We start from the raw sequence: 14,549 nt of genomic DNA, 5'->3' as shown, positions 1-14,549 counted from the left end.
TCCTGAGAAAGCAGTTATCCATTGTTGGTGAAACATTTAGTTCCCTATGAAATTGTATATAATCCTTTTAAATTTTTTCTGAAGAACTTTGATGAGTAGACTGTCTTCCACATTCACCAGGAATTACTTCTCAAGGAATTACTTCTTGGGGATAGAATCCCCAAGTTTACATAATGACAGTAGCGAGTTAGAGGGTGAAAGGAGGCCTATTTCTCTCCAGTTGGCACTTAGTTCCTTTTTCAATCTCCACCTTCCCTCTGAGATAGGGAAGAAAGAGGGATGAGTTTAACCAACTAGAGTGAGCGTAAGAGCTGGACTAGGAGAGACAAGTTAGTCTAGTTAAATGAACTTGTTTGACTTCTGTTTCCTGACTGAACTCTGACTGATACAGAAATTGGTGTCAGGAGTGGAAGCCCAAAATACAGACCTCAACAGACTTTTATATTGGTTTGATGAGATGCAGCAGCATCACTACTAATCACGTTAACAGTGATTGCTGATTGTAGCAAAGGATCTACTGAAGAAGTGCCTTAAAGGATGTGAGTTTGGGAGAAATGATGACTACAAGGACTTGGAAAAGCAAATCAAAACCACATGGAGATATCACCTCACACCTGTCACAATGGCTATCATACAAAAAAACACAAATAACAAATGTTGGCAAGGATGTGGAGAAAAGGGAACCCTTCTACACTGTTGGTGGGAATGTAAATTGCTACTGCCACTATGGAGAACAGTATGAAGGTTTCTCAAAAAACTAAAAATAGAACTAAATGACCCAGCAATTCCACTCCTGGGTATATATCAAAAAAACAAAAAAAAACAAAAAAAAAACCCAAGATATGGAAGCAACCTAAGTGTCCACCAATAGATGAATGGATAAAGAAGAGGTGTGTATATATACAACGGAATACTACTCGGCCATAAAAAAAGAATGAAATTTTGCTATTTGCAGCAACGTGCATGGACTTGGAGGGTATTATGCTAAGTGAAGTAAGTCAGATAGAGACAAATACTGTAAGATATCACTTACATGTGGAATCTAAAATATACAACAAATTAGTGAATATAACAAAAAAGAACAAGACTCAGATAAAGAAAACAAACTAGTGGTTATAAGTGGGGAGAGGGAAGAGCAGAGGGGCAATACAGGGGTAGAGCATTAAGACATACAAACTACTAAGTATAAAATAAGCTACAAGGATATATTGTACAACACGAGGAATATAGCCAATATTTTATAGTAACTATAAATGGAGTATAACCTTTAAAAACTGTGACTCACTGTATTGTATACCTGTAATATATATGATTGTCTATCAACTATACTTCAATAAAAAACAAAGACTGTGGTATGTGGCTTCTTCTGAATACACTGGAGCTCTTACAGAAAGAAAATGACAAGCTTGGGTCTTTAAGCTTTCAAGCTCACATTTGTGATCAGGATCCAGAGAACTTCTATGACAGCCCCAATAAAAACTTTCATGTCTTATAGCCACAGAGCTCACCTGGCTAACATCAGATTTAACTGTGCCATCTGCAGAATTACAATGGAAGGTGAATTCCACAGACGCACCACGTTTCACGGATGAAAGCGAAACTGAATGAGAAAGAATGAGACCCTGAAACTGGGGATGAGGATATTTGGGTGGACTCTTTTGAAGCTAAGAATCTGGATACACACACTGCCCCCTCAATGCTACTCTGAGCCTCCCTTGCCAGCGGAAACAGAAATAGCCTGCTCTCCTGTATCTGAAGAGATTAGCTTTCCCTGGCTTGAAAATCCTGTAATAACCTCACCATAAATATTGGGTTGGCCAAAAGTTCATTCAGGTTTTTCCCAAACGAGCTTTTTGGCCAACCCAATATATGGGTAATTTGCTTGCAAGGGAATTCCTCTTCTCCTCAAGACCTAGCTGGACCATCCCTTACCACCACCCGTAATAGGGTTATATACTGACATTCTCTGGGGAACAAGTACAAAGTCTGATTCAGGAAGTAATAATTTATACACAAAAATAGCTGTCAAATTTTGCTAAGTTTTATTGGTAGAAAACCTGGAAAAATCTGTGTGAGAATAGATTCTAAGAGTGTTAGACTAAGGAAAACAAAATATAACACCAGATTGGGCCAATATATTTTATATGAGTCACTTACTAGAGATTTAGGATTTAACGGTTAGCTTATACAGCTAGAAGGGGCTCTAAGAGTTAACATGCTGCTGACTGAAATTTGGACTCCATGATAGCCCACATTTAATAAGATAGGGAGGCCACAACTTCCCATGGCATAATCTAGAGTCAAGGACCCAAAAGCATAAGCAAATAGAAATGTTGGAGTGAATCTATCATTGTAACTTACACACAATCCCTCTACCACTGTACCCCCAAGACGGCCCAGTAGATAGCTCCTCACTAAGGTTCCAGCTTGTCCATCATACAGGCAAAAGGTCATTAGTCTGGCCATTTCACACTCTGCCAGTCATAAAATTTGCCATGTTGCTACAACATAAGAACTCCCCATTTTCTCTCTCTGGTCCCTTATTTTTTCCTTCATGGTACTTACTACAAACTGCAATTATTTATTTGTCTTTTTTTGGTTTTGTTTATTGTTGTTGTTTTTATTTTCCTATTTGTTTTTTCTGTCTCCTCCACTTGCATATATGTTCCATGAGGGCAAGGACAGCATCTACCTTGTTCACTACTGTATCCTAACTGCCTAGCACAGTACCTGGTACACAGGCATTCAATAAAGATTTGCTGAAGGCATAAACAGAGTTAGTCTGTCTTCACCAACATTAAATTCTGGTCCTTCCTTCTTCTGGAATACGTATGTTCAGGAAAACATTATCCTCTCAAAGATGATTTACATCTGAGTTAAAAACTTGTACAAACTTATAAATCTCCTCTGTGTATTTATTTCTTCAGCCTAGAATGGATGACCTGGTCTGCTGATATCACCTCTTCCATTAAATTTGTATTATGCCCAGAAGAGCATTTTTCAAAATGTTCAACAACTAAAAAAAAAATGTTTTTCCTCATAATAAAGGTCATTTCAGTGCCTTTACCATCTGTTCCTTCATGAAAAATGTTTCAACAGGATCCTGTCTTTCTCCAGAATCACATTTCTGTCCACAGTCATGTGTCACCTCATATCACAAGTTAACCAAATTCTCAAATATCATTAAAGTATATCTTCTGACTCACTGGGCAATTTTTGTACAGGTTGGAGCACTTGCTGTGAGTGTCGTGAGGTAGCTTTTCTTGTTTCTGAATCAAATAAGTGGTGGATTAATTCACAGCATAACATTTCAAAATTCAACGTTCCATTTAATCAAAGCTTCTATTTTCTGCCTATGAACGTTTATTTCTAGCAACTAGTAAGTGCATTCATTAACAGTCAGCTTTACAAACACACACACCCCACACACAACATTTTTATCACTATAAGAGTTATTATACACATGACTACAAGTAACTAAGAAAGAAACTACTAAGATCCAGGCAGTATGTTCAGTTCACCTACTACATAAGTAATAACTACCTCAGGCTCCTTAGTGTCATGGCTTAATTCAAATTCACACCTTAGCAAAACTACAAGATTCTGTACATCTTGGGCCTTCAGGGTTGGTTTTACATAGTTGAAACCTTGAAAGTTAAAATCCTTAAATGCCCAAGACTTATTGAATATCTCACTTTTGTAAAGATCTGTGCTCTCAACATGGTTAAAAAAAAAAAGAAAAAAGATTTAACACACGTTATACTAGGAATCTATGAAGATCTGTTTTTCACCTAAAGATAAAGTGCATCAATGTGTAATCTGTCCAACAGGACCAGCTATGGTCTGGGTAGAAATAATAATAAAAATATACATCTCACAAGGATGTTTGAAGGAGCAAAGAGGATAATACATGTGAAGGAATAAATCAATAATAACATATTATATAAATGTTAGTAGCAGGTGGTAGTGTTAATAATAAAATAAGTATGTTGTGCACCTTAAACTGCCATAATGTTATATGCCAATTATATCTCAGTAAAGCTGGGGAAAAAAATAAGAGAAAAATACAGTATATATCCTCTCTCATCTGAATGAATTAGGGCAGTTTGTTGGCTGGCTACATAGAGAAGTCAGTTACAGCAAGGAATCCTAGAAAATGATAAATACCCACTGTAACCATTTTATTTTCAATTAAACCATGAATAAGTGTAATTCTTTCACCAATCCTCTGTGTAGGGCCAAGTCCTTATCCGAGTTTAGATCTGCTACCTGGAATTCTAGTCTTTCTTACATAAACCACACTCATAATGCATTATTTATAATTGCAGTTTCAGCTCTCATAAAATGCAGCAAAAACTTCAACACATATGAAACAATCAAAACAAATTTCTTCTTACTTTTTCTAGTTTCCTCCAATATTTTGAATTTTTCTTGTTTACCCCTAACTTGACAGCCAATTTCTTTCTTTCTTTCTTTCTTTCTTTTTGGCTGCACCATGGGACTTCTGGGATCTTAGTTCCCAGACCAGGGATCAAACCCGGGCCCAGCAGTGAATGCGCTGAGTCCTAACGACTGGACCACCATGGAATTTCTGACAGCCAATTTCTAAAACAACTTGCTTTTCTCAGTTTTTTCAGAGCTCTGAACTTAGTTCTTGTATTCCCCCTTTTCAACTAGTATTGCATCAGTTTACAGAATATTAATAACAAAGGCACCCAGCATAAGTAAGTTTGGAAGCAAATACAACTGACTGTTCATAAGTAAACCATTTGACCTGTAGGAATGAAAGTAGACAAGCATCATACGGAGAAGCCTACAGGTAACAAATAGCACACTGGGAACACGAGTCAGTACATTTTACCAAGGAAATGGACAGCACTGGTTCATCCAGCTGGTTGGTTAACTGAACGTCAGTTGAAAGAGTTTTTGCCATATTATAATTCAGGTTTCAAGCATAACTAAGAAAAAAGTTCAAAGTAGTTTCCCTGTCACATGTGTATATGTTACCTTTTGCATTTCTTCCTCAATCATATATGATATACCATTTAAAGACAATGAAGTCAAAGAGTAAAAAAATGAAAGAATATTTAAATAAAACAACAGAAAAGGAATTCAGGTATTTAAGGAGAACATGATAAAATGATCACAGAACTTGACTCCTGACAAAAGAACCTAAACGAGTGAGTTAAAGACATTTTACGCAAATTATAATGGTCCTATATTAATTTGAAAAAACTGATGATCCATCTGTGAAACATCCCATTAACAGCATGAAAAAGCAGCTTTCTGAACTATAAATAATTATGTCAATGCTAGATATCTGCTTGAAAACATTAAATTTAGACTCGCTATATTCCTTTTGTGATCATAACGGGAGGGAAGGGTGATGTGAGAACTTACTTATTTCACTGGAAACCTGGTTCAGTTTGTCCTGTGATCTGCTGATAAGGACAATCTTCATTCCATGCTTTGCTAACTAAAACAATAAAAGAGACACCAAACAGTTGAATGACACCTGCGTGTTTCACTTTAAAATGTAAATTATTGATAGATACAGTGTCATTTTAAGAAAATCTGACGATATGGTAATCCAAGTTAAAAAACTAATAAACCCCAGTGCAATGAATGGGCAAAACAAAATGAAGACTTTACAAAAAGATTCCCCAAAGGGTTATCTTTCTCAATCAAGCTAGTATATAAAAGTCATAGGGTTTTAGAAAAAGGAAGACTTTTACTTTTATTTTGGACTTGTCTATATTTAGTTTTTTTTAACCATAAGTATCTATTACTTTTTTAATTGAAAAATTAGCTTTAAAAACGTTTTCATTTTAGAGAGGATACATGAAGACTACAGAACTGGCAAAGAAAACCATAGTTGAAATGTTAGGAATTCCGGGCTTCCCTGGTGGCGCCGTGGTTGAGAGTCCGCCTGCCGATGCAGGGGACACGGGTTCGTGCCCCGGCCCATGAAGATCCCACATGCTGCGGGGCGGCTGGACCTGTGAGCCATGGCCACTGGGCCTGCGCGTCTGGAGCCTGTGCTCCGCAACGGGAGAGGCCACAAGAGAGAGAGCGGCCCATGTACCGCAAAAAAAAAAAAAAAAACAAAAAAGTTAGGAATTCCTAAAAATAGAATCAATTTTAAAATGTTTATTTAAACATTAGACTTTATGGACTACAAAGGCAAACTAAGATAGTTTATTGGATGACTTAAAAAAGAATTTCCTGAGGAGTACCCTCTATGTACCTCCCCAGTGCTGTATAAGTGCTTCATAGAATGAATGACTTATGGGAACATGGTTTCTACCCCAGAGACCCATAAATATAGTGGCAGAGGAAAAAAACACTGATATACACAGAACTTTTTAGTGAACTATTCCAGACAGTATATAAATGAGAATAAATTAGGTGCTATGAACTATAAGTGATTTAGTGAACTAATTTTCCAGTCCTAAATCCTCAAGCCAACTTTTATTAACAGTAGTACTGCAAATGAGATGATATGGAAGAACACTTTTTATAAAGATAATTAAGGTTGGTAATAATTTACTAAATTAATCATTTATAAAACATCTAAAGAACCCATGAATATATACTGATAGTTTTTCTAAAAAATTAATGGGGAAGGAAAAGCTGCTTTTTATAGAAAAACAGCATCTAATGTAAATGTAAAAGGACAGTTATCATTAAAAAATTACCGGTTTTCTTCCCTAACTTAGGAAAGGAAATAGCCACCCAAGTCCAGGAAGCACAGGCCCAGGCAGGATAAACCCAAGGAGAAACACACCAAGATACATAGTAATCAAACTGACAGAAATTAAAGACAATGAAAAATTATTGAAAGCAACAAGGGAAAAACGACAAATAACATACAAGGGAACACCCATAAGGTTAAAAGCTGATTTCTCAGCAGAAACTACAAGCCAGAAGGGAGTGGCATGATATACTTAAAGTGATGAAAGGGAAGAACCTACAACCAAGATTACTCTACTTGGCAAGGATCTCATTCACATTCAACAAAGAAATCAAAAGTTTTACAGGAAAGCAAAAGCTAAGAGAATTCAGCACCACCAAACCAGCTCTACAACAAATGCTAAAGGAACTTCTCTAAGTGGGAAACACAAGAGAAGAAAAGGACCTACAAAAACAAACCCATAACAATTAAGAAAATGGTAAAAGGAACATACATTACTGATAATTACCTTAAACGTGAATGGATTAAATGCTCCCACCAAAAGACACAGGCTTGCTGAATGGATACAAAAACAAGACCCATATATATGCTGTCTACAAGAGACCCACTTCAGACCTAGGGACACATACAGACTGAAAGTGAGGGGATGGAAAAAGATATTCCATGTAAATGGAAATCAAAAGAAAGCTAGAGTAGCAATACTCATATCAGATAAAATGGACTTTAAAATAAAGAATGTTACAAGAGACAAGGAAGGACACTACATAATGATCAAGGGATCAATCCAAGAAGATATAACAATTATAAATATATATGCACCCAACAAAGGAGCACCTCAATACATAAGACAACTGCTAACAGCTATAAAAGAGGAAATCGACAGTAACACAATAATAGTGGGGGACTTTAACACCTCACTTACACCAGTGGACATATCATCCAGACAGAAAATTAACAAAGACACACAAGCTTTAAATGACACAATAGACCAGACAGATTTAATTGATATTTATAGGACATTCCATCCAAAAACAGCAGATTACACTTTCTTCTCAAGTGCACATGGAACATTCTCCAGGATAGATCACACCTTGGTTCACAAATCAAGCCTCAGTAAATTTAAGAAAATTGAAATCATATCAAGCATCTTTTCTGACCACAACGCTAGGAGATTAGAAATCAATTACAGGGAAAACAACTTAAAAAACACAAACACATGGAGGCTAAACAATACATTACTAAATAGCCAAGATATCACTGAAGAAAACAAAGAGGAAATCAAAAAATACCTAGAGACAAATTACAAAGAAAATACGATAAACCAAAACCTATGGGATGCAACAAAAGCAGTTCTAAGAGGGAAGTTTATAGCTATACAAGCCTACCTCAAGAATCAAGAAAAATCTCAAATAAACAATCTAACCTTACGCCTAAAGGAACTAGAGAAAGAACAAGCAAAACCCAAAGTTAGTAGAAGGAAAGAAATCATAAAGATCAGAGCAGAAATACATGAAATAGAAACAAAGAAAACGATAGCAAAGCTCAATAAAACTAAAAGCTGGTTCTTTGAGAAGATAAACAAAATTGATAAACTTTTAGCCACACTCATCAAGAAAAAGAGGAAGAGGACTCAAATCAATAAAATTAGAAATGAAAAAGGAGAAGTTACAATGGACACTGCAGAAATACGAAGCATCATAGGAGACTACTACAAGCAACTCTATGCCAATAAAATGGACAACCTGGAAGAAATGGACAAATTCTTAGAAAGGTATAACCTTCCAAGACTGAACCAGGAAGAAATAGAAAATATGGACAGACCAATCACAAGTAATGAAATTGAAACTGTGATTAAAAACCTTCCAACAAACAAAAGCCCAGGACCAGATGGCTTCACAGGTGAATTCTATCAAATATTTAGAGAAAAGCTAATATCAATCCTTCTCAAACTCTTCCAAAAAATTTCAGAGGAAGGAATACTACCAAACTCATTCTATGAGGCCACCATCATCCTGATACCAAAAGCAGACAAAGATACTACAAAAAAAGAAAATTACAGACCAATATCACTGATGAATATAGATGCAAAAATCCTCAACAAAACACTAGCAAACAGAATCCAACAACACATTAAAAGGATCATACACCACGATCAAGTGGGATTTATACCAGGGATGCAAGGATTCTTCAATATACACAAATCAATGTGATATACCATATTAACAAATTGAAGAATAAAAACCATATGATCATCTCAATAGAAGCAGAAAAAGCTTTTGACAAAACTGAACACCCATTTATGATAAAAACTCTCCAGAAAGTGGGCATAGAGGGAACCTACCTCAACATAATAAAGGCCATATACGACAAACCCACAGCAAACATTATTCTCAATGGTAAAAAGCTGAAAGCATTTCCTCTAAGATCAGGAACAAGACAAGGATGTCCACTCTCGCCATTATTATTCAATATAGTTTTAGAAGTCCTAGCCACGGCAATCAGAGAAGAAAAAGAAATAAAAGGAATACAAATTGTCACTGTTTGCAGATGACATGATACTATACATAGAGAATCTGAACGATGCCACCAGAAAACTACTAGAGCTAATCAATGAATCTGGTAAAGTTGCAGGATACAAAATGAATGCACAGAAATCTCTTGCATTCCTATACACTAATGATGAAAAATCTGAAAGAGAAATTAAGAAAACACTCCCATTTACTACTGCAACAAAAAGTATAAAATACCTAGGAATAAACCTACCTAGGGAGACAAAAGACCTGTATGCAGAAAACTATAAGACACTGATGAAAGAAATTAAAGATATAAACAGTTCTTGGATTGGAAGAATCAATACTGTGAAAATGACCATACTACCCAAAGCAATCTACAGATTCAGTGAATCCCTATCAAATCACCAGTGGCATTTTTTACAAAACTAGAACAAAAAATCATAAATTCTGTATGGAGACACAAAAGACCCCAAATAGCCAAAGCAGTCTTGAGGGACAAAAACAGAGCTGGAGGAATCAGACTCCCTGACTTCAGACTATACTATAAAACTACAGTAATCAAGACAATATGGTACCAGCACAAAAACAAATATAGATCAATGGAACAGGATAGAAAGCCCAGAGACAAACCCATGCACCTATGATCAACTAATCTATGACAAAGGAGGCAAGGATATACAATGGAGAAAAGACAGTCTCTTCAGTAAGTGGTGCTGGGAAAACTGGACAGCTACATGTAAAAGAATGAAATTACAACACTCCCTAACACCATACACAATATAAACCCCAAATGGATTAAAGACCTAAATGTAAGACTGGACACTATAAAACTCTTAGAGGAAAACACAGGAAGAACACTCTTTTACATAAATCACAGCAAGATCTTTTTTGATCCACCTCCTAGAGTAATGGAAATAAAAACAAAAATAAACAAATGGGACCTAATGAAACTTAAAAGCTTTTGCAAAGCAAAGGAAACTACAAACACAACGAAAAGACAACCCTCAGAATGGGAGGAAATGTTTGCAAATGAATCAACCTACAAAGAATTAATCTCCAAAATATACAAAGAGCTCATGCAGCTCAATATTAAAAAAACAAACAACCCAAACCAAAACTGGGCAGAAGACCTAAACAGACATTTCTCCAAAGAAGACATACAGATGGCCAGGAAGCACATGATAAGCTGCTCAACATCACTAATTATTAGAGAAATGCAAATCAAAACTACAATGAGGTATCACCTTACACCAGTTAGAATGGGCATCATCAGAAAATCTACAAACAACAAATGGTAGAGAGGGTGTGGAGAAAAGGGAACCCTCTTGCACTGTTGGTGGGAATGTAAACTGATACAGCCACTATGGATAAAAGTATGAAGGTTCCTTAAAAAACTAAAAATAGAATTACCCTATGACCCAGCAATCCCACTACTGGGCATATACCCAGAGAAAACCATAATTCAAAAAGACACATGCACCCCAATGTTCACTGCAGCACTATTTACAATAGCCAGATCATGGAAGCAACCTAAATGCCCATCGACCAATGAATGGATAAAGAAGATGTGGCACATATATACAATGGAATATTACTCAGCCATAAAAAGGAACGAAATTGGGTCATTTGTAGAGACATGGATGGGTCTAGAGACTGTCATACAGAGTGCAGCAAGTCAGAAAGAGAAAAACAAATATCGTATATTAACGCATATTATGTGGAACCCAGAAAAGTGGTACAGATGAACGGGTTTGCAGGGCAGAAATAGAGACACAGATGTAGAGAACAAACGTATGGACACCAAGGGCGGGAAGCGGCGGGGCTGGTGGTGGTGGTGTGATGAATTGGGTGATTGGGATTGACATGTATACACTGGTGTGGATAAAACTGATGACTAATAAGAACCTGCTGTATAAAAAATTAAATAAAATTCAAAATTTCAGAAAATTACCGTTTTTAAACCACCCTAGTAACAACTAATTTAGGCAAAAAACAGCAACACATGTTGGGTGGAAGATTGTTGGGAAATGAAATATCCATACAGTCTCAAAGTATCATCCCACAGATTCTTTGTTAATTACAAAGGGGAAAAGGTACTTTTATAATGGAAAATTATGGTAGACAACATCTTAATAAATGATTTATTTTAACATAATCAATAAAGGAACAAATGGACTTCTTGTGGCTCCTGATAAGATAAACTCAAAAGAATACAGTATCACCTGTGTAGCATTCCTGCTAAAAAATATTTAACTTGAATCTAATCATTAGGAAACAATCAGACAAATCCAAATTGAGAAATCTACAAAACAACTGGCCTAGGTTTTTTTAAAAATGCCACTGTTATAGAAAAAAAGCAGGGGCTAGGGAACTCTCCTAGTCAAGAGATATGACATTAAGAAGCAATGCATGGGGCTTCCCTGGTGGCGCAGTGGTTGGGAGTCCACCTGCCAATGCAGGGTATGCAGGTTCATGCCCCAGTCCGGGAAGATCCCACATGCCGCGGAGCGGCTGGGCCACTGAGCCATGGCCACTGGGCCTGCGCGTGCGGAGCCTGTGCTCCGCAGCGGGAGAGGCCACAACAGTGAGAGGCCCACGTACCGCAAAAAAAAAAAAAAAAAAAAAAAAGGAAAAGAAAAAAAGCAATGCATAATCCTTATATGGATTTTGGAACAAAAGAAGAAGCTCTATGAAATACATTAATGGGACAATTGGGAAACTTGTATATGGACTGTATATTGTATAACGGTATTGTGTCAAGTTAAACTTCCTATGTGTGACCACTGTACTGTAGTTACAACGGTGAATATTCTAGTTCTCAGAAGCTTCAAGCTGAAATATTTAGGAGTGAACTGTTACAATGTCTGTAACTCCCAAATAGTCCAGCCAAATTATAATTATAAGTTAAATGTAGCAAAATGTTAACATCTGGCGAATCCTTGTGAAAGGTGTATGGGTGTTCATTGTATACTCTTCCTGAAACTTTTCTGTAGTTTTTATACTCAAAATAAAAAGCTGGGAAAACAAAGGATTTTTTCTTTTAAAAAACCCTTTTTAAAGGACAAATGAGAGATTCAATGGATCTGTCAGGACCTTCCTCACAATCGGGCAATATCAGAGGCTATTGGTGCCTCTGTGGAACTGGAAGGCAGGGAAGCTCTCCTTCACAGGAGAGCTTGGTACAATGGTCTTCAAACTATCATGGTTTCCCTTCCTTCAATTACATTACAGAGAACTTGAATCTTTTGCCTGTGTCTGTCAGTATCTGTCCATCCATCACAGTCCTTCTTGTGAAAATGATGCCATGGACTTGTTTGGAGATGTAACCACTCTCTAATAATCTGTCTACCTTTTGGAAAATAATCCAAAACAATTAACTTTAAAAACTCAGAACTATCTATAGTTACACAATATAAAATAAAATTACACTAAAACTTTCACAACTCCAACTTTCCAGGATAAAAAGTTTGACACACATTTTGCACAAAAATTTGTTTTAAAGTTGTGTTTAAGCAAACATAGCATTTCTAACAAGATCGAAACAAACTACATCTATTATATAGTGTAACACTATATTTGTGCTTTTAACTTCAAAAATCAAAACTACTGTAGGAGATCATTCTATATCTCTTCTTATATTCTCATACCAAAAAGAAAAGTCTTGTAAATTACCTACCTCTTCTGCATATGATTTTCCAATTCCATCAGTACTACCCGTGACAACTGAGAAAAGAAAAAAGTAACAGTTTAGTTTAAGAATTACAATGTAGAACTGATCACAATTAGGACCCACCAATTAGACACAAGAAGACCTGTGTAATACAGTTGACCCTTGAACAACATGGGTTTGAACTGCAAGGGTCCACCTATACGCGGATATTTTTTCCAATAAATACATAATACAGTACTACACGATCCAAGGTTGGTTGAATCCACAGATGCAAAACCTCGGATGCAAGATCCAGATACTGAGAGCCAAATGTAAAGTTATACTTGAATTTCCAACTGTATGGAGGGTCCATGCCCCTAACCCCCCCCATGCTGTTCAATGGTCAATTGTACTTGATGTAAAAGATGGAGCAATTACTAGTGGCTCAAATTTAGGAATGAATACCCATGACAATGGCTAAAATTTAAAAGATTGCAATACCAAGTGTTGACAAGGATGTGGAGCAACTAGAACTCTCATACATTGCTGGTGGCACTGTAAATTGACACAGTCATTTTGGAAAAACGATTTTACATTATGTCCAGAAATAAATGTGTGCCTATCTATGACTTAACAATTTCTAAGAGGTAATAGGCATCATGCTACCAAAACAATGTCCATGGTAGCTTTATTTACGTATAGTTGGTAAACATGCCCAAATAATAAACTACAAGAGAATGAGTAAGTAAATTATGATATATTAACACAGTACGCAATGAGAAGCCCTCTCACTGCTAAGAAGAGTAGTCCCCGCTCGCCTCAACTAGAGAAAGCCTGCACGCAGCAACAAAGACCCAACACAGCCAAAAATGAATAAAAATAAAATAAATTTTTTAAAAAAATCCTGGATAGCTCAGAATATGCCAGGACTAGAGATTATAAAATTTGCCTAAGGGATATCAAACCTTCCTTTTCCAGATTCTCCAGTTTTTGGAGTTTGTAATGGGTACTGTTAAAGCACCAACCACATCCTCCCTTCCAGCACAGAGGTCTTCAGGCAATCCTCTTGCCAGAAGTGTTATCTGCTGTCAGCTCACAAGTGAGCATCTCCCAGGAACTGCCCTGAGCCAAAGGGAGCTGCCTTGCCCATGGTTACAGTTCCTCCCCTGGACAGTACTAGTCCACACAAAGATCCAGCTCCCTTAAGCATCACTTAAGCATCTCTGAAGCACCATCCCAGGTTCAGAGCTTCCCGTGGGATCAGGTTTGACTCCTGCATCACAGTTTGACTTCTCCCTCTGCCCTACTCGGCTCCCTTTGCTTCCTCACAGGTGCTCTTCCTGACAGCATCCCCCAAAACACCTCCCCCATACACACATCTCACTGTCCAAGTTTATTTCCTGATGAACTACTGACAGCCTACAGTCAAGCTCCTTCTTTTTAAAGTGATTTTATCTATGTCTAATACATAACTTAGTCCAAAAAAGATAACAGTTACAAATTTTTAGGCCAAAAATACCAAGACTGGGGCTTCCCTGGTGGTGCAGTAGTTGAGAGTCCGCCTGCCGATGCAGGGGACACGGGTTCGTGCCCCGATCCAGGAAGATCCCACATGCCGCGGAGCGGCTGGGCCTGTGAGCCATGGCCGCTGAGCCTGCACGTCCGGGGCCTGTGCTCCGCAACTGGAGAGGCC

General features: G+C 37.2%; 1 protein-coding gene across 1 annotated transcript in view; it reads right to left on the bottom strand.

Moving 5' to 3' along the window:
- Positions 1-14,549, bottom strand: part of HSD17B12 (hydroxysteroid 17-beta dehydrogenase 12) — a 161,368-nt gene that overhangs the window by 97,686 nt on the left and 49,133 nt on the right. Inside the window, exons 2-3 of the mRNA XM_065882706.1 lie at positions 12,884-12,930; positions 5,401-5,476 (exon numbers count right to left, since the gene is read on the bottom strand). Coding sequence (XP_065738778.1) covers positions 5,401-5,476; positions 12,884-12,930 — 123 coding nt within the window. The remainder of the gene's footprint in view (positions 1-5,400; positions 5,477-12,883; positions 12,931-14,549) is intronic.

Source organism: Phocoena phocoena, chromosome 8 (assembly GCF_963924675.1).
Source record: "Phocoena phocoena chromosome 8, mPhoPho1.1, whole genome shotgun sequence".
NCBI classification, from domain to species: domain Eukaryota; kingdom Metazoa; phylum Chordata; class Mammalia; order Artiodactyla; family Phocoenidae; genus Phocoena; species Phocoena phocoena.
Note: the sequence above shows the minus strand (reverse complement) of the source record. Positions and strands in the feature narration are given on the sequence as shown.